Genomic DNA, 21,436 nt, shown 5'->3' with positions numbered 1-21,436 from the left:
CGCAGATAGGAATGGCAGGGAATAAACACTGGGCCTTGGTATCGCTGGACACGGCCAAAGCTTTTGATTTCGTGGAGTGGATGTATTTATTGGCGGTATTGCAGAGCTTTGGTTTTGGCCCTAAGTTTATCAAATGGATTGAGATACTATATCAGCATCCCAAGGCTAATATATTAGTGAACGGGACTCAATCGGATTCGTTTAGACTTCACAGAGGCACAAGGCAAGGATGCCCCCTGTCGCCGCTGCTGTTTGCGGTGGCGATAGAACATCTCGTCCTTGGGATAAGGCAGGACCAGATCTTTATGGGTGTCAGCATGGGGGGGTAGAGAAGATAAAGTGGGATTATATGCGGACATTCTCTTTATGGATAAGCCTGAGATCACGCTTCCTAGAGCAATTGAAATAATAGGAAACTTTGGGAGGTATTCGGGCTTTCACATAAACTGGACGAAGTCTGCAATTATGCCCCTTTGGGCACATGCGTGGCCCCCGCAAATCTATAATTTGCCGGTTGTTGATCACTTCAAATACTTAGGAATTGTAATCACCAGAGACCCCCATATGTCGTACTCCAAAAATATAGCACCCCTGGAACCCCTGTTTGCTGATAAATTCAAAACGTGGAAGTCCCTTCCATTATCAATTCTGGGGAGACCAAACTTAGTCAAAATGATACTTTTGCCTAAAGGCCTATACCTCTTGGCACATGCATGCGCACCTATACCGTGTGGTTTTTTTTTGACCGCATTCATGCATTGGTGGCTAACTTTATTTGGGGAAAGGCCAGAAGGAAACTCTCCCTTAGTGTGCTACAGAGATCTAAACTAAAGGGGGGTGCCGCCCTGCCTGATTTTTTTTCTTATATTATTTGGCCAGTTAGCTGAAATTTCTATCTTCATGGGTTTTAGTGTCAGACTTGCCAAATGCGGAATATTATTTTCAGGAATACTTACACACGTCCACTCTATGGCCGATATTGGAGGATGTGCGATCAGCCCCCACATGTCTTCTCCCTCTACATAAACTAGCTCATCAAGTGGGGAATGCTGCCAAAATGCAATCATTTAAGGATCTCCCAGATGTAATTCCAATATGGGATAATCCCATGTTCGCACACTTAAAAGAACTGGAGGGATCAGCTGTGTGGAAGCATCATGGTGTACTCATTCTGCGAGACTTGTAAGACGGAGGGACCTTGTGCTCCTTCTTGCAGATGCAGGAGAAGTTCGGGGTGCCCCACAACTTTTTCTTTAGATACCTGCAATTGAGACATACGCTAAGGGCCCAATTTGGGGAGAGGGGGCGAGGCATTTCAAAATATCCTTTAATAGGCATACTAAAGTCGCAGGGCCCGAGGGGCATCATCTCTGTGCATTATACACATCTGCTCAGTAACCGCGTGACGCTGAACCCTCTCACTATAGAGAGTAAATGGAAAATGTAAATACCGTCTCTGACGGCTGATGACTGGAACGAGGCTTTAATGGCTCCACTGAAAGTTTCTCCATCAATTAACAGACTGATTCAGCTGTTTATACTGCACAGAAGTTACCTCACGCCCACTAGGTTACACAAAATGGGCAAATTGTCACACAGTATATGCCATAGATGTCTGAAGGATAATGCTGACTTTTGGCATCTGATGTGGGACTGTACTTATTTGAGAAGCTACTGGAGGGAAGTTGTAGAAGTTTTGTCAACTATGGTTCCCTCTGCAGTACCGCTGTGTCCTAAAATTTGTGTATTGGGTATATTAGATGAGGAGATATGGATGCACTACTATAGAGTGTTTGTTTCTGAGTGAGACCCTATTCCTTGCTAGAAAAGCCATTGCTTTGAGGTGGATGGCCGATAGAGCGCCCACACTAAGGCCCCCTGCACACGAACATGTGCGTCCCGTTGCCGTATTGCGGACCCGCAATACACGGGTGCCGTTCCGTGGGCATTCTGCATCACGGATGCGGACCCATTCACTTGAATGGGTCCGCAAATCCGGAGATGCGGACTGGAAGCATGGAACGAAACCCTACGGAGTGCTTCCGTGGGGTTTCCTCCTGTACTTCCGTTCCGCAAAATGATAGAACATGTCCTATCTTTTTGCGGAACAGCCGGATCGCGGACCCATTCAAGTGAAACGGTCCGCGATCCGCTGCGGCTGCCCCACGGACTGTGCTCGTGCATTGCAGGCCGCACCACGACCACGGGGTGCACACGGTCGTGTGCAGGGGGCCTAAGTCAGTGGAAATCATTAGTCAATCATGCTGTGACCATGGAAAAAATTGTATTCATGCACAGAAAATGGCCCAAAAAATTTCACAAGGTATGGGGAGAGTGGTGCTCGTCCTCCCTGACATTGCATAACGCACACAGGTACTCTGATAAAGATAATCCGCCTGCTGCACAATGATGTGAAGACTCATGTTCTGGATCATAACTTTATTACATCTGCTCCTCTCTGCTTAATAAAAAGTTTTGTATGCCTCTCACAAGATCCTCACGGATCTCTCCTGACTGTTGCGTATCCCCTGCGAGGGATGTATTGCTATTCTTCTTTGTCTCATGCCTTATTTGCTAAACTTCAATAAAACGAGTTAAAAAAAAAAGTTGTGGGTCTTGGGAAGCTGCAATGCAAACACATTTTTTTTTCTTTTTTTAAAAAAAGGGGTTTTATGCAAAAAAAAGTAGTAAAATGTAAAAAAACAACTATATTTATTATTTACTGTAATCGTACTGGCCCAGAGAATATTAGAATAAGATATTATGTTATTTATACCGAAAATTGAACGCCGTAAAATTTATAACGTAAAAACGCAGTGGCAGTATTGCTGTTTTTCCCATCTCCCTCCCAGAAAGAGTTAATAAAAGTTAATCAGAAAGTTATGTGTACCTCAAAATGGCGCCATTAAAAACTACAACTTGTCCCACAAAAAACAAGCCCTCATGAAGCTATATAGACGGAAAAATAAAAAAGTTATATCTCTTGGAACGCGACGATGAAAAAAGGAAGAAAAAACGCTTGGTCAGTAAGGCCCAAAACAGGCTCGTCACTAAGGGGTTATCCAACCTCTATAATGATCTCCCCAATGCCCGGGCCCCCCGTATACATTATACTTACCTGCTCCCGGCACCCGCATAACTCCAGATCCCTGCACGGCCGACGCTACATCTCAAAACATCCGGCGACTAGGGGGGGCAGCTAATAGCTGGCCATGACGGGAACGAGCCTGTATGTAGTATGCTTGTAATTGTGAGTGCCTTGTGTTTAATGTAAGAACTCTATATGAAGTAGATGTGATGTAACAAGGACACATGACCTGTCATTAAGGGAAGTATTTGACACTGTTCGCGTATTGTGAAAAACCTAAGGCCAGAAACTTGTTGCCCGTACTTCTCCTTGTATCTGTGTGGGTTTACTTTTATACATTTCTACTACTTCTTTTTTTTTTTTTTTTTTTTTAATCAGATCTTTTTTTATTGAACGTTTTACAATGTAAATACACATTTTAACATATCACAAACAAAGATGACATTAGGGCTGCACGATATATCGCAAAAGTAATCGAATCGCGATAATCGGCAAATGCGATTTGGCGATTCGGCCGACCCGAAAATGCAGCGATTATATATGAAGGGGCCCCTATTGATAAAAAGTCCTCTGTCCTATTGATAACAGGTCCAGCCTCTGTACTTACTTTAACGATGAATGCACTGCAGCGACGAGCGGGAGCGAGCGAGGCAGCCGGCCGGCGCGTGACTGACGTCACTTAGTCACGCTCCTGCTTCCTGAATTAAGTGGGAGGAGCGTGACAGTGACGTCAGTCACGCGCCGGCCGGCTCGCTCTCTGCACTGCAGTGCATTCATATTGAAAGTACAGAGGCTGGCCATTTTACGATAGAGCGGCGCCCAGGGATCTAAGTGCACTTACTATTATTCCTGGGCGCCGCTCCTTTCGTCCGCTGTGGCCCCCGGTATTTTCAACATTCAGAGCAAGGAGGAGGAGACGCCAGTGTCTCTCTGTCTCCCTGACAGCAACGCTGTCCAATCACAGCGCAGAGCTCAGAGCCAGGGAGAAAAAACACTCCCTGGCTCTGAGCTGTGATTGGACAGCGCTGCTGTCATGGAGAAGGAGAGACACTGGCGTCTCCTCCTCCTTGCTCTGAATGTTGAAAATACCGGGGGCCACAGCGGACGAACGGAGCGGCGCCCAGGAATAATAGTAAGTGCACTTAGATCCCTGGGCGCCGCTATATGCATCCTGCTACTATGAAAGGTCCTCTTTAATTACATTCATTGGTGGCGCAGTGCGCCTCCCCCCCCCCCATTATCACTGGCCACAAGTCGTCCCCCCCCCCCCCCCCCCTTCCCCATTGTTATATGGTGGCCACAGCGTCCCATCCCCTCCAGTGGTGGCAGTGGCAGATTACACTGCTGGGGCTCAGATCGTTACCATGGCAGCCAGGACGCTACTGAAGCCCTGGCTGCCATGTTCAGCTCCCTGCTGCTGTGTGCACAAAGCCCAGGGCAGCAGGGAGACATGTGAGATCCTATTCACCCTGATAGAGATCTATCAGGGTGAATAGCACAAGGGTGTAAAAAGATCCAGGTTCTAGTCCCTAAGGGAAGAAATGGTTAAATAAAAAGTTTAAAAAAACACCAAAATACTAAAAGTTTAAATGGCCCCCTTCCCAGTTTTACATAAAAAAATTATAAAGAATAAACATATTACATATAGCCACGTCCGAAAAAGTGTGAGCTATTAATATTACAAAATATTTCCGCTTGGTGAAGGCAGTAACAGAAAAAAAACCTCTAAACCACGCAATTCGCCATTTTTAGTCACCTTGTCCCCCAGAAGATGTCCCTGGAGGTGAGAGGTATGTGGTGCTGTATTCTCCTATATGTAGTGCTGGCTCACTACTGGGACCTGCGTCTCATCTTCTCAAAGTCCTTTTTTTTAAATTATCACTATATTACTATTTTCAATTTGGCGACTAAAAAATTTTAATTTGGCTCCTAAATTTTTTTAGTTTAGGAGCCAATGGCTCCTGGTCATTTTTTTTTGTCTGGAGCACTGGTTATGTGCGCAGTTTAGGACACATGAAGGGACACATAGGGCCATGAGGGGGACCAGCATAAGATGCTATATGTGTGTCTTATGCTGGCCCCCCTCGTGGCCCCATGTGTCATAGCACACATCCCCTATAACAGTGCCATCCACAGGTCCCCCATAACAGTGCCCTCCGCAGGTCCCCCACATAACAGCGTCCTCCGCAGGTCCCCCACATAACAGCGTCCTCCGCAGATCCCCCACATAACAGCGTCCTCCGCAGGTCCCCCACATAACAGCGTCCTCCGCAGATCCCCCACATAACAGCGTCCTCCGCAGATCCCCCCACATAACAGCGTCCTCCGCAGATCCCCCACATAACAGCGTCCTCCGCAGATCCCCCACATAACAGCGTCCTCCGCAGATCCCCCACATAACAGCGCCATCCGCAGATCCCCCACATAACAGCGCCATCCACAGATCCCCCACATAACAGCGCCATCCACAGATCCCCCACATAACAGCGCCATCCACAGATCCCCCACATAACAGCGCCATCCACAGATCCCCCACATAACAGCGCCATCCACAGATCCCCCACATAACAGCGCCATCCACAGATCCCCCACATAACAGCGCCATCCACAGATCCCCCACATAACAGCGCCATCCACAGATCCCCCATAACTATGTCATACCCAGCCGCGTCAGCGGCTCATATGGGGAAATCAAAGCAAATAGGCCTCTAGCACAATTCCCTTAAAATATCGCATCGCACATCGTTATCGCAATTTTTAGGGCCCTAATCGCAATCGCACAAAATTCCCATATCGTGCAGCCCTAGAAGACATAGAAACATAATTTCCATAAGGCAGATAGCAATCAGAATATCAGACCATGTGTAGTACTCAAATTTTAACCCAACCCCTCCCCTCCCACCCCACACTAACCTGCGCATTACAAAGGCACACTGTTAAACATTTCTATTCAAACGTCGAAACGACAGCCACGGTTCCCATAATTTCTCAAATTTTGCTGGGCAGCCACGCTTCTGAAACACCATCCGCTCATAGCTTAACATCGTGTCAACAGTACTCTGTTAATGGACCCTATGGGTGAGCTGATTTTTCCTATCGTTGTTTAAATACATTTTAAACTCTTTCATTATGGGTACCTGACTCATGTAAACCCAGTCTGATGACTTGCTTTCCCATGTACAGGACTTCCTATGAGCTACATGATAAGGTCACCCTCTGTGAAATCCATTCTGGCAGTTCTCAGGCACCTCCCCTCTCCACCCAGCTCCATCCTCCTTGCTCCTGTGTATAGAGTTCTACTTAGGAGTTAATTTCTGTCCTACACACCATGAATGGAATGTTATAGTAAGTCCATACAATGGTAATTAGCTGCATAGTTATACAACTTCAATGACTCACACTGCCTGTCTATACTATCTGTGTGTGTACTGTGTGCAGAATCTCCAGTGTATTTTTCTGGCATGCAGATTCACACTGCTGTCCTGTCCTTTGCTTGAACCTGATGACTGAGAAACTTATCACAAGCAGGAGGCAGGGAGGAGCAGTGTGAAGCTGCCTCACATAGGACACACTGAGATTTGCAGTGTGTGTTATAGGACACATGTTCTATATCACTGATCTTTTACTTGCTATCCTTGGATATTAATCTGGGGAGAGTGTGTGAGAGTGGGAGAGTATGATGAGTCTTTTCTCCACAATTATGGTGATATGAGCCCATAAAGTTTCTCATATGGCTGAACAAGGCAGGCACATAGAAGTGAAGAGGATAGCTGTGGTATAGTTGTAGACTTCAATCCTATTTACAAGCACTGATAACTCAGTCGGTGTGATAGTCCAAGAACTGTTTTCACACTAGATGATCTTTCATATAGTGTGGTGGTTCCTCCTGTAAATATCTGTACAGTAATGTAACTGGTGTGAGCAGTGCATATCACATTTCTTTTGCTGTTAGATTGCAGTAAACCAGGGAGGAATCCTGCGTATGAATGTTTATGAGCAGCAACCCAGCCAGACAGTCAGAAACCACCAGCTTTCAGAAAGGTCAGAGTGCGGGATCATAAGAGAAGCCGAAATGCCGGTGATGCATAAATCTTTGGTTGCAAGATCAGCGGCATCGGAAAAGCAAACAGAAGAACTCTCCACCGGAGCAACGGTAATTACATCATGAATGAATAGCTTGATTTTTATTAAATTTTTTTCACTTTTCTGTATTACACTGTAAAGTTTTTAAAATAAAATTTGTTTGGAGCCACTTCAGGCAGATTTACTGTTCAGTGCTAGGAATATTGGGTAACTAATTGGGTAAGAGCTGTAGTGGTGGCGCAATTTCTTGTCACCCACTTATGAGTATGAGCTGAAACCATGTCTGTAAAATATTACTGCTCAGAAATCGGGTATTGATGATGACTTCTTACAGATTTAAATTATTGGGAATATGACAAATAGGTTTTGAAAAGGCAGGGGACAAATAATAGTACAGTGGGCTGTGAAATATACCTGGCTTGTAGAAATCTAATCCTGAGGTGTGGGTAAGAAATATCTTGGCTCTTAAAGGGGTTTAGAGCTGAACCCAGACATATCCCTGTTTTCACCCAGGCAGACCCTCTGATTTCATGCTTTTCATGCTCCGATGTTCTCCCTTGCCCTGCGCTGTATATTTTACACTGCTAGGCGGAGGCCTCCTCCTAGCAGTATTCCTGGTGACGTCACTGGCACTAATGCGCAGCCTTTAGCTGCTACATGTTTGAAGAGAACGCAGTGCTTGTACAAGTGCTACCGTCTCTTCACTGTTTTCCTGTTCATCGTCGCAATTGTAGCAGTGAGCAGGTGTAATTATAGCTCATCTGTCCCCCCATTTACTTCAGTGGGACTGCCCCTTCCTTTTCAAGTGAATAGGACGGACCGTAATTACATTGCTGACTGCTGCATCTGCGACAGCGAGCAGGTAAACGATGAAGAGAAGGCAGCGCTCGTACGACCGCCACGTTCTCTTCAAACAGTGGATCGACGGCAGTGCCAGATGTCCGACCCTCACCAATCTGATCCTGAGGATAGGTCATCAATATAAAAAAAAGCAGACAACCCCTATAATAGAGGACTGCAATGCTAAAGTATTAAAGAATAAGTGATTGAACAAGAGGACTAAAAATAAAAGTAAATAATTTACAAAGATATTAAAAAACATTTTTGTGTGACTGAAATTAGTTTTTTTTTTTTTCTCTGATTGCAAATATGACATCACTGGGAGTGCCTGTAGAGAACCATCCATGTGTGCCCAGTGCTGTACTTGTACGTCTAGTGCATGCCAAACATCGTGTCTCTGTATAAACATGATCTTTGGCCATAAGTTACATGTTTAGACTGTAACTGTAGAAGAATATCCTGAAAGTCTTTGCCTAGTCATCAGCATAGTCATTCCACATTATATTGGGAGTGAGATGTCTCTTCTATGATAGAATTGTTTCGTTTAATTTCTTGCCCATATTCATTGGGGGACAGAGGAACCGTGGGTATAGCTATGTCCTGTAGGAGGCGTTGACACTAGTAAAAGCTGTTAGCTCCTCCCCTGGCATCTATACCCCCTCCAGCCTGGAGAGAGAGCTTCAGTTTTTTCTAGTGTCAATAGTAGGCAAGACCTCCCTGCTCTGCAGGAAAGCTCCTGAAGATATTTTATTTTATTTTTTTCCTTCTTTTTCAGATGGGAAAACAGTGGTCGCCTCGCCTCCCTGTTCTCCCGGGGTCGAGTTGCGCCAGTGCCGGTCACCCACACTGCTGCCTCCCCCACAGAAGACAAGGTGGACCAGGGCAGCCTCGCTCCTCTGCATCCCGCCAGCCAAGGGCTCACCCATCCAAGCTTCCCTTTTCCAGCGTCCTGCCACTACGGTGCCAGTAGCTGAAGGGGTGACCCTGCTGGACCAGAGGAGGGGTGAAGATGACGGCAGGAGAAGAGGATGAAGATGAGGTGAGTAAACTAGGTTAGTATGTTTAACCCTCTTCTCCCTCCCTCCCTCCCTCCCTCTTTCGTTATCAAGCAGGCCCCTATGCCTCAGGGGTTCAGGTCCCTCTCTATGCCTTCCTGGATTTCTGTAAAAGACTGCAGTTTTCTTACAGGGGTGAGATTCTGAAGGACTCGCATATGCATGCTCCTGTCATGGTCTACATAGTCTCCCCCTTACTGGGCACATAGGGGGTTGATGGCACTGCTCCAGGGAGGCTGAGCGCACCACTGTGCAGTCTCCCGCTCCCCACACCTAGCCGCCATGATCCAACCCCTTCCGAGAGCAGACGTGCTGCAGTGAGAGCGCCCCGCTCTGGAGGGGATTAACCGCCATACGATTCAGCCGGCACCGCAACGGTGTAGGCCACGATGTTGTTTGCCCGCCAGCCGGGGGATGGAGCCCCCGTCCATTGCCGGGCGGGCGCATTCATGCGTCGCTTCCACCTCTACAGGAATCTTCCTGAGCGGCACCTACCACATTGCCACCCCTTTCGGGAGCGGGCGCTCCGCTCCGGAGGGGGTTAACTGCCATGCACTCGGCCGGCACCGCATCGGTGTTCCGGCCGCGATTTTTGCCCAGCCCGCACTGGTGTCCGCACGGCCCGCGGGGTGCAGCCCACGTTCGTTGCCGGGCGGGCGCATTTCGCCCGCTGCTCTGGTCTCTGTGTCCGGCCGATGCAGGGGCTAAGCGCCGTTTGGTTGACAATGCCCTAATCGGCTGTGCGCAAGGGCCTGCTAGGCCGCAAACTTCGTCCCCTGGTAGGGGGAGGGGGCACTCTGGCGCAAATTCTTCCCGCCCTGCTCCCCCGCCCCCGATCCTCAAAATGGCCTTAACCATTTCATGCCCAGCCACCTCTTTAGGCCGGCATATCTGGGGATCTACTCCTGGTGCACGCTGGTAATGCAGAGGATTTTTTACCCTTTCCCGCCACTTGTTCGTGATACGCGTCCCCCTCCTTTAGCCCTTACTACCGCGTGCCCAACCTGTCTGTGTGGTACCACACTGGGCCATGTCCTATCTAGGATAGGGAGGACCTCTCATATTCCCAATCTGCCCTCCGGGTCGTTTGGTTGATAATTCCCCACCTGTACAATTCAGTGAAGGACCTCTGCAGGATCCCAATCCGTCCTCCGGGTCGTTTTGGTTGATAATTCTCCACCTGCGCAATCCAGTGAAGGACCACTGCAGGATTCCCAATCCGTCCTCCAGGGCCGTTTGGTTGATAATTCTCCACCTGCTCAATACAGCGGAGAACCTCTGGAATTCCCAATCCACCCTCTGGGTCGTTTGGTTGATAATTCCCCACCTCCGCAATTCAGTGAAGGACCTCTGCAGGATCCCAATCCGTCCTCCGTGTCGTTTGGTTGATAATTCCCCACCTGCGCAATTCAGTGAAAGATCTCTGCAGGATTCCCAATCTGTCCTCCAGGGTCGTTTGGTTGATATCTCTCCACCAGCGTATTCAATAAGGGACCTCTGATATTCCCAGTCCACCCTCCTCTTACCAATCTACCCTCTGGGTCGTTTGGTTGATAATTCTCAGCCGGCGCAATTTTATACAGGACCTCTGTTCCCATTCCACCCCCTGGGTAGTTTGGTTGATAAGCCCCCACCTGCGCAGTCCGCAACTGCCAGGGGTAAGATTCTGAGGGGAGACCTGCGCGCTAGCGGACCACAGCAGGTCATCTTCTCCTCGAATATCTCCACACCCCCTCCCTTCCTCCCCGGGTCACGCTCAGGCGCACCCTCTCTCACAGGAGTGGGTCCGTCCTAGGGAGGGGGTGGGGGGAGAATCGGACCCTGACATGAATCCGGCACAATCTCCTAAGATTGCGTCTACGGTGGCCAACAGCATTTGTCGTAGGCTTTACCCCCTTCCTTAGGCGGAGTAATTGCACTACTTCAGGATACAGTACTGACCTTATACATTGTCCCCTGCATAGGTGGACTAAGTACAATAACACTGATTCAGTGCTGGACGTATACATTCCCCCTTCTGTAGGTGGCGGAATTGCATCTCCACTGGGTTCAGTACCTGCCGTATTCATTAGCTCCTTCCATAGGCGGCGCAATGACATTCTCACTAGTTACAAGGTGTGCTGTATGCATTACCCCCTTACTCAGGTGCTATTTGCACTCCCACAGGGTAGAGGACTCGCCATATGCACCAGTTCTCGCCGTGGGCATTGGCCAACAGCATTTCTTAGGTGGGGTATTTTCCCTACCACTGGCTTAAGTACTCCGTACGCTTTCCACCTTCCATAGGTAGGGTAATTGCACCACCATTGGATATGGTCCGACTGTCGCGTTATCCTTCCATAGGCGGAGTGTGGCACATCACTGTGCTTCCTGCCTGCCTTACCCCCTTCGCAAGTGATCCACTAGCGGGGGAATAACTGAACATCTTCAGATACGGCAATTCAACTGCGCCACGGCTCTAGGTGCCTTCGCTTATTTCACAAGGGGGCGTGGCAACAGTCGGTACTCGACGGTGCCCGGTACTCTTACTCTAGTGCTATATAAGTGCCACCAGTGGATAGGGTAGCTATTCCTCATTGTGTTCTTTTGGTGCTGTTTTTGGGCATGATTATAACTCCTCTGTCTTCTCAGGGGGTTTACTAGCATCACTCGTGTCCTAGAGACTCCCATCTCCATGGGCCTCCATTGTTCCAGTCAGTCATGATATTGTCCGCATCAGTAGTAGTGCGTACACCATTGCTTATATATGGTGAGTACGTCCCAGCGAGTCAAGTGCTTCGCTGACTGTATTCTCTATCCACCACTCCTCCTTCTCTGGGAAAGTGGTTATGCTGGCACTCTGGTAGCAGCTGCAGCGTGTTCTCCTCCACAGGTGCAGCCTTTCGCTAATGCTCGATTTCGTGGTCGCTGCAGTGGAACATCCCCCTCAGGTAGGGGCCCTACCCTGGCGCTAGCTTGGCAGTTGCTCCTGTTCAGCGCCGTTCCAGGTAGAGTTTTTTAAGGTTGCTCTACTTAAACTGGAGCAGTATGGTACGTGGCTTCTATGGTTAGGCTCAGGCCTCCCCCTCAGTTTAGCGCTGACGGGACAAGTGCTGGCTACTACTGTGGGAGCGATATTACGTTACCACTATATACTTGGGTTCTGTCTGTTTAGCTCTTTCGTCAGGTGATGGACTCTTCTAGCACTGTTTTCGGTGGCATTTGCGGGTGGGCCCCCTACCTCGGGGCTAGCAATACAGTGTGACTCCCCTTGCCTGGCTTCCTTTTCAGGCAGAGTTTTTTTGCGCATCCACCTAATCCTTGGCTACTTCTGTATAGCGCCAGTCTCAGATGGGAAATGGGCTTGGACCTAGCCTATTCTTCCCGTGTCCTTTTCCTCCTCTGGATCATGGTTCACAGACATCCCGCATGCCTTGGTAGTTCCTATGTTGCTACCTTCCCTCATCTGCATTTGCACAGGGTATTCTTTTGGTGGCCTTCCATTCCAGACACGCTCCGGTCCCGACTGGTGGGCTGTGGCGCCCTCCACATCCCTCCTTCTATGGGGACTCCTTCCATTGGTCTGGGTGTGCTATCGGTATCTACACGAAAGCTCCCCACCTTCTCTCCCGAGCAGGAGTTCCGAAAGCATACGACATGGACGCCCTGACATCTCCTTGGCGGGAGTTCTCCCTCCCTTGGTCACTGCCACTCAGAGACTACCTTCTTTCAGGGTCCGGTCTTGCATCGGCATTTAGGGTCTTGGTTGACGACGTGGCTATTAAAACAGTCATCCTGATGTGGGGAAGGTTTTTCGGCGGACGTCATCCGCACTATGATTCAGGCCGGGAAGCCTGCACCGCCCAGGATCTATTGTAGGACCTGGCGGTCCTCCTGGGATTCTGTGAAAGCCGGGACATTCCCTCACTCAGTTTTTTTCTCTCTCCACGATCCTATCCTTTCTGCAATCAGGGTTGGACCTTGGTTTAGCACTTGGTTTTCTTGATGGGTCAGGTGTTGACGCTTCTATCCTGGGGCAGCTTCCAGCCTCCTCTGGTGCCTATGGAAAACTTTCCTTCAGGGAGTGGCACATTCGGTTCCTCCGTACCGTCCCTTACCGCCTTGGGATCTGAATATAGTTCTCTCAGCGTTCCAGTCTTCTCCCTTTGAGCCCTTGGGGAGAGTTCTCTCCGGCTCCTGTCCTAGAAGGTATTTTTTTTTTTTTTACTATTATTTTATTTTTTTGTGCCTATCACATCCATCAGACGGGTGTCTGAGTTGGGGGTGCTCTCTTGCAGAGAACCCTTCCTGGGTCTTCACAAGGATAAGGCGGTTCTCCGGCCCATTTCCTTTTCTCTTAGGTGGTCTCTGTCTTCCACATCAATGAAGAAGTTGTCCTTCCTTCACTGTCCCTCTCCTCCACTTCCTAGGGAATAGAGTTACGTCGTGATGTCAGGGCTCTCATCATTATTGGCAGCCTCCAGTCCCTTCTGGCGTACGGAACCCCTTTTTTGTCATCCGGAGGTTCCACGCAAGGGATGGGCGGCCTCCAAAGTGGAAATTGCACGATGGATTCGGTCTGCAAATGCTGTACCATTCCGCACCCGGTGCGGGGTTCCACCCTTAGGTGTCACAGCTCGTCCCACTGAGCGGTGGGTGCGTCTTTGGCTCTGAGGCATCCCGCTTCGGCTGCGCGGTTGTGTAACGCGGCTGACTGTCCTCCTTACACACATTCACAAACTTTTACCAGGTGCATACTTATACATCGGCGGACGCTGCTAAGGCTGCATGGTCTTGCAGGCGGCAGTTTCTTAGATACCAGCGGGGACGCTTGCTTCCATGGGTCTGTGGTTTTTCCCTCTCTGTGGACTGCTCTTGAACGTCCCACGGTTCCTGTATCCCCCAATGAATATGGGCGAGAAAAGGAGATTTTTGGATAACTTACCAGTAAAATCTCGTTCTCGCGCTTCATTGGGGGACACAGCACCCACCCAATATTGTTGTTCGGCCACAGTTGTGGCAGTTGCTGGTTAGAACCCTGTTGGATCTTTTGGCATGGTTGGTGTTCCATGTTTTTTCTTGGTTGGCTTGCTTCTCCTACTGCGTGTACACAAACTGAAGCTCTCTCTCCAGGCTGAAGGGGGTATATATGCCAGGGGAGGAGCTAACAGCTTTTACTAGTGTCAACGCTTCCTAGAGGACATAGCTATACCCACGGTTCCTGTGTCCCCCAATGAAGAGTGAGAAAAAGATTTTTCTGGTAAGTTATACAAAAATCTCCTTTTTTTCCCTTCTAATATTGCTATTTTGCTGTTTATACAGAAAGTACCTGTAAAACATCTTGTAGAGAGTGTATGGTAGGAGATGGCACCAGGTGGTTCAAGTGTTGGTGTTACATGATAGATTTCCTTTAGTCCTGCCTCAAAGCAATCTGTTATACTGTGATGCCCTGTTTACTATTGGGACATGTCCCCTCTACCATTAGCTCAAAAGTATATTGTGCCACTTTGCTAGACATCGTTTCTCAACCTTTTTATGCCAAGTACCCCCTAGTGACCAGATGTTCCAACCAAGAAAGCAGTTGGCGATGAATGTTATTCAGAATTGGCTGTTTTCACACCGCTCACACTCTGTTATTAACCTCCGTCAGCATTAGATTTGACAGAGATTGCCACACAGACATCTAAGATTCCTCACTTTTCCATTATCCTTCCCACCTTCTCAACCCAAGCTCTCTATACTGGTGACCCCACAGTGTCATCCTGCTGCTACCCTGAATACTGTGCCTGCTGTGCTCCCCAGTGCCCCCTACAGTACCTTCAATAATGCTCTCCCAGAATGCCCCCTTTAGTAGTAGTGCCCTCCGTAGTGTGCCCAATAATTATGCAGCCATAATGCCCATAGTAGTAATAAGTCTCCCTATAGTTCCCCAGTGGTCATAATTCGCGCTATAATGCTCGCAGTAATAATAAAGACCACAATAGTGTCACCTAGTTGTAATAATTCTCCACTATAGTGACCCCTGTAGAAGTAAAGGCTATCATAATGGCCTTACTAGTAAACTCACAATAGTGTAATCTGTAGTAATAATGCCCCTTTAAGTGCTCCCACCCAGTAGCAGTAGTAATAAAAACCCACCAAGGTGCCGCTAGTAGTAAGAATGCTCACTTTTATTGCTCCAGTATTCTGCTCCCCTTCAGGTGGTTATGATGCCATACAAGAGCCTATGAGCGTGAACATAGGGAGGGGAGCTATAGGCTCCCATGCCCTGTGACAGTATCCAACTACAATACAGTTGAATGTGAAGCAGCCCCACAACAGTGCCCTGACAACCATCAATGAAATATTGCTGGATGTTAGGGCAGTATTGTGTACCTCCTTACCCTGGCAGATATTCCCTAGGGCAGTGGTCCACAACTTTTTTTGTGCCAGGAACCGGTTTCACGCAAAACAATTTCCCCGCAGACCAGAACACAATAATTAATAATCCTGTTTAGGCCCTCACTCTTAGGGCTGTTTCACACGAGCGGATGCCGTGCTTGACATCCACTCCGTGAATGACAGCCAAGACCCGATGCAGACTGCAGAAGCACGGAGCATTAACATGATTGATAATGCTCCTTGCCTCTCTGTGATCTCTTTACTATGAAATCACAGTGAGATAAAGTTGTCACTGTGATTTCGTAGTAAAGAGATCACAGAGAGGCACGGAGCATTATCAATCATGTTAATGCTCCTTGCTTCTGCAGTCTGCATCGGGTCTTGGCTGTCATTCACGGAGCGGATGTCACGCACGGCATCCGCTCGTGTGAAACAGCCCTTACAGGTGATGTCTCCGCTGGCTGGAGTCATTCTCTTTCCTTTTTTCTGAGATCGCTCTGATGACGTCTCCAGATCACAACCTCTTCTTTCTGTATAATTGAACACACCTATTTCGTATTAGTGCCTGCTTTATGCCCCTACTTAGTAATCATCCACATTTAGGCCCCACTACACATAATGCCCCCCTTCCCAAGTAGTGCCCTGTGTACATATACAGGGTGAGCCATTGATATGGATACACCTTAATAAAATGGGAATAGTTGGTGATATTAACTTCCTGTTTGTGGCACATTAGTATATGTGAGTGGGTAGTGACCATGGCGGCCAAAAACAATGGTGTGCTTGGTTTTAACGTAACTTTATTCTTTCATGAGTTATTTACAAGTTTCTGACCACTTATAAAATGTGTTCAATGTGCGGCCCATTGTGTTGGATTGTCAATGCAACCCTCTTCTCCAACTCTTCACACACTGATAGCAACACCGCAGGAGAAATGCTAGCACAGGCTTCCAGTATCCGTAGTTTCAGGTGCTGCACATCTCGTATCTTCACAGCATAGACAATTGCCTCCAGATGACCCCAAAGATAAAAGTCTAAGGGGGTCAGATCGGGAGACCTTGGGGGCCATTCAACTGGCCCACGACGACCAATCCACTTTCCAGGAAACTGTTCATCTAGAAATGCTCTGACCTGACACCCATAATGTGGTGGTGCACCATCTTGCTGGAAAAACTCAGGGAACGTGCCAGCTTCAGTGCATAAAGGGGGAAACACATCATCATGTAGCAATTTCGCATATCCAGTGACCCCCTTAGACTTTTATCTTTGGGGTCATCTGAAGGCAATTGTCTATGCTGTGAAGATATGAGATGTGCAGCGCCTGAAACTACGGATACTGGAAGCCTGTGCTAGAATTTCTCCTGTGGTGTTGCTATCAGTGTGTGAAGAGTGGGAGAAGAGGGTTGCATTGACAATCCAACACAATGGGCAGCACATTGAACACATTTTATAAGTGGTCAGAAACTTGTAAATAACTCATGAAAGAATAAAGTTACGTTAAAACCAAGCACACCATTGTTTTTCTTGTGAAATTCCCAATAAGTTTGATGTGTCACATGACCCTCTTCCTACTGAAAAAAACAAAAGTTGGATTCAAAATGGCCGACTTCAAAATGGCCGCCATGGTCACCGCCCGTCTTGAAAAGTTTCCCCCCTCACATATACTAATGTGCCACAAACAGGAAGTTAATATCACCAACCATTCCCATTTTATTAAGGTGTATCCATATAAATGGCCCACCCTGTATAACGTCTCCAGTCTAAACAGTAGTGCCCTTCTCACATTTAACGCCCCCAGTACCAGCCTCTTTGCATATAATGTCCCCCAGTAGTGCCCTCTTTACATGTAATGTGCCCCAGTGGTGCCCTCTTCACATATAATGCCCCCAGTGGTGCCCTCTTCACATATAATGCTCTAACTCCACCCAAAACATAACTATACATCTAATCCCACCCAGTCCCCTAAATGCCCCCACACAGTATTATTCCCCCTTTATGTAACCACACAGTAGTTATGCCCAGATATGTGCCCCCTTCACAATAATTATGCCTAGATATGTGCCCTCAGTTATGCCCAGATAGGTTCCCCCTTCACAATAGTTATGCCCAGATATGTGCCCTCAGTTGTCCAGATATGTGCCCCTAAGGCCTCTTTCACACGGGCGTTGCGGGAAAATGTGCGGGTGCGTTGCGGGAACACCCGCGATTTTTCCGCGCGAGTGCAAAACATTGCAATGCGTTTTGCACTCGCGTGAGAAAAATCGCGCGTGTTTGGTACCCAAACCCGAACTTCTTCACAGAAGTTCGGGCTTTGTATCGGTGTTCTGTAAATAGTATTATTTTCCCTTATAACATGGTTATAAGGGAAAATAATAGCATTCTGAATACAGAATGCATAGTAAAACATCGCTGGAGGGGTTAAAAAATAAAATAAAAAATTAACTCACCTTAGTCCACCTGTTCGCGGCCCGGCATCTCCTTCTGGCTTCATCTGATCTCTGTGCAGCAACAGGACCTGTGGTGACGTCATTCCGGTCATCACATGGTACATCACATGATCTTTTACCATGGTGATTCACCATGGTAAAAGATCATGTGACGTACCATGTGATGACCGGAGTGACGTCATCAAAGGACCTTGAACTATAATTAATGCTCACCACAGGTCCTATTCAGTAAAGGGGACAGAAGGAGATGCCGACATCGCGATCAAGTGGATTAAGGTGAGTTAAATGATTTTTATTAATTTTTTTTAACCCCTCCAGCGCTGTTTTACTTTGCATTCTGTATTCAGAATGCTATTATTTTCCCTTATAACCATGTTATAAGGGAAAATAATACAGTGAATAGACTGTCACTTAGCAACCATGCGTGAAAATCGCACCCCATCCGCACTTGCTTGCGGATGCTTGCGATTTTCACGCAACCCCATTCACTTCTATGGGGCCTGCGTTGCGTGAAAAACGCAGAATATAGAGCATGCTGCGATTTTCACGCAACGCATAAGTGATGCGTGAAAATCACCGCTCGTGTGCACAGCCCCATAGAAATGAATTGGTCAGTATTCAGTGCGGGTGCAATGCGTTCACCTCCCGCATCGCATCCGCGCGGAATACTCGCTCGTGTGAAAGGGGCCTAACAGTAGTTATGCCCAGATATGTGCCATCACAGTAGTTATGCCCAGATATGTGCACCCTCGCAGTAGGTATGTCCAGATATGTGCTCCTCACAGTAGTTATGCCCAGATATGTGCTCCTCACACAGTAGTTATGCCCAGATATGTGCCATCACAGTAGTTATGCCCAGATATGTGCTCCTCACAGTAGTTATGCCCAGATATGTGCCATCACAGTAGTTATGCCCAGATATGTGCCATCACAGTAGTTATGCCCAGATATGTGCCATCACAGTAGTTATGCCCAGATATGTGCCATCACAGTAGTTATGCCCAGATATGTGCCATCACAGTAGTTATGCCCAGATATGTGCCATCACAGTAGTTATGCCCAGATATGTGCCATCACAGTAGTTATGCCCAGATATGTGCCATCACAGTAGTTATGCCTAGATATGTGCCATCACAGTAGTTATGCCCAGATATGTGCCATCACAGTAGTTATGCCTAGATATGTGCCATCACAGTAGTTATGCCCAGATATGTGCCATCACAGTAGTTATGCCCAGATATGTGCCATCACAGTAGTTATGCCCAGATATGTGCCATCACAGTAGTTATGCCCAGATATGTGCCATCACAGTAGTTATGCCCAGATAGGTGCCATCACAGTAGTTATGCCCAGATAGGTGCCATCACAGTAGTTATGCCCAGATAGGTGCCATCACAGTAGTTATGCCCAGATTTGTGCACCCTCACAGTAGTTATGCCAAGGTATATGTCTCTTTCACAGTATCATGCCCAGATATGTGCCACCCTTTCACCTTTTTCTTATTTTGTTACTTTGTGGCCTTGTGCTAAAATAAAATATATCAAGTTTCCCCCTTATTATTCTGCACTCAATACCCCATAATCAGAAAGTGAAAACAGATTTTTTTGAAATTGTTGCAAGTTTATTAAAAAGAAAAAACTTAAATTTTGCATGGGCATAAGTATTAAGACCCTTGTCTATGACACTTGAAATTTAGCTCTGGGGGCCTCCCATTTCTCTTGATCATCTTTGAGATGTTTCTGCACCTTGATTGGAATCCATCTGTGGTAAATTTAGTTTAATGGACATGAGTTGGAAAAACACACCCCCTGTCTATATAAGGTCTCACAGCTTACAATACATGTCAGATCAGAAACTAAACCATGAGGAGGAAAGAACTGCCTGTACAGCTCAGAGACATGATTGTATGGAGGTACAGATCTGGAGAAGGGTACAAAAAAAAATTCTGTTTGCACTGAAAGTTTTCAAAAAGCACAGTGGCATCCTTAATTCTTAAATGGAAGAAGTTTGGAGCAACCAGGACTCTTCCCAGAGCTGGCCGCCCCACCAAACTAAGTCATTTGGGAGAAGGGCCTTGGTAAGAGAGGCCACGAAGAACCCAATGGTCACTCTGGCTGAGTTCCAAAGATCCTGTGGAGAAATTTCCCAGTTTTTGCCTCCATTCTAAGCATCATGTCTGAGCACTGTTCTTAATCACCTGCCCAATACTATTCATACAGTGAAGCGAGGTATTGGCAGCATCATGCTGGGGGTGCTTTTCAGCAGCTAGGACAGGGAGGCTGGTCAAGGTTGAGGGAAAGCTAAAAGGAGGAAAAATACAGAGATATTCTTAATGAAAACTGATCCACAGTGCTCTGAACATCAGACTGGGCTAAAGGTTCACCTTCCAACACAACAATGACCCTAAGCACACAGTCAAGACAACAAAGGAGTGGCATAAGGACAACTCTCTGAATGTCATTGAGTGGTCCAGCCAGGGTCCTGGCTTGAACCCAATTGAACATCTCTGGAGAGACTTGAAAATGGCTGTCCTCCGACAGTCCCCATCCAAACTGTTAGAGCTTGAGAGGATCTGCAGAGAAGAGTGTCAGAAAATCCTCGAATCCAGGTGTGCAAACCTTGTGGCATCATATCCAAGAAGACTGCCAAAGGGGCTTCAGTGAAGTCCTGAGTAAAGCGCCTGAATACTTACGACAACGCAAAATTTTAAGTTTTTCCTTTTCTATAAATTAGCAAAGATTTTGAACATTCTGTTTTCACTTTCTCACTCATTTTTTTTATTTTAACACAAGGCCGCAACATAACAAAATGTAAAAAAGTGAAAGGGTCGGAAGACTTTTAGAAAGCACTGTACGTGTACATGTACCTGGAGAGGGATGAGACCTTTATTTCATTTCAAGCATGACTAGTCTCTGTTCACCAAGCACCATCTGTAGGGATCATATTAACACCCACCACACGGACTTACCATTATACAAATCTTGAAAAGATTTAAAGTAACAGGACATCTAAAACTGGCAGGGTTGAGGCAGTTGCAGCCTGAAAGATACTATATTCCTCGGTCTTCCTGCTTTTAGATTACAAGACTTCAGTCATGATACTGTATTCACCCTTTTCTGCCTGTCACAATTTTTTTCTGATGTCTCCTCTCTTTTACTATTGGTAGGAAGAACTGTGCCAAAATGATGGAGGGGGCATCCAAGCTGCCTGGTTCATCAATTTCTTGCAGACAGTGTGTATCTTATTGCGTTTCTGATATTAAGTCTTCCTTCACAACAGATCACTTATATTTACGATATATTTAAAGGAAGTCTGTCATCTTCAAAATAGATTTCAAAGGAAGCATACCGCCATGTAGGGTAGGTGTCCTGGAACATAACCACACCATTGTTGTGAACATCCAGTCCTTTAATCCTGAGAAATACTTTATTTTTGTTTGTCTGTGAATAAGGTTTTCGGTGCATCCTGGGTGGGGCCACTCTGTTTGGTGCACCATTGCATCACCAGAAGCGTCTGCCAGCTCCTCCCTTCTTTGTTGATTGAGATGACAAAGGGGACCCCAC

At 47.2% G+C, this 21,436-nt stretch overlaps 1 protein-coding gene across 6 annotated transcripts in view; it reads left to right on the top strand.

Moving 5' to 3' along the window:
• NBR1 (NBR1 autophagy cargo receptor) overlaps positions 1 to 21,436 on the top strand; it is an 88,013-nt gene that overhangs the window by 21,832 nt on the left and 44,745 nt on the right. For 5 of the 6 annotated variants that reach the window (XM_040437864.1, XM_040437866.1, XM_040437863.1 and 2 more), the window contains exons 6-7: positions 7,041 to 7,241; positions 21,040 to 21,105. In XM_040437864.1, coding sequence (XP_040293798.1) covers positions 7,041 to 7,241; positions 21,040 to 21,105 — 267 coding nt within the window. The remainder of the gene's footprint in view (positions 1 to 7,040; positions 7,242 to 21,039; positions 21,106 to 21,436) is intronic. The other variant, XM_040437865.1, reaches the window with a different exon arrangement.

Source organism: Bufo bufo, chromosome 6 (assembly GCF_905171765.1).
Source record: "Bufo bufo chromosome 6, aBufBuf1.1, whole genome shotgun sequence".
NCBI lineage: Eukaryota > Metazoa > Chordata > Amphibia > Anura > Bufonidae > Bufo > Bufo bufo.
Note: the sequence above shows the minus strand (reverse complement) of the source record. Positions and strands in the feature narration are given on the sequence as shown.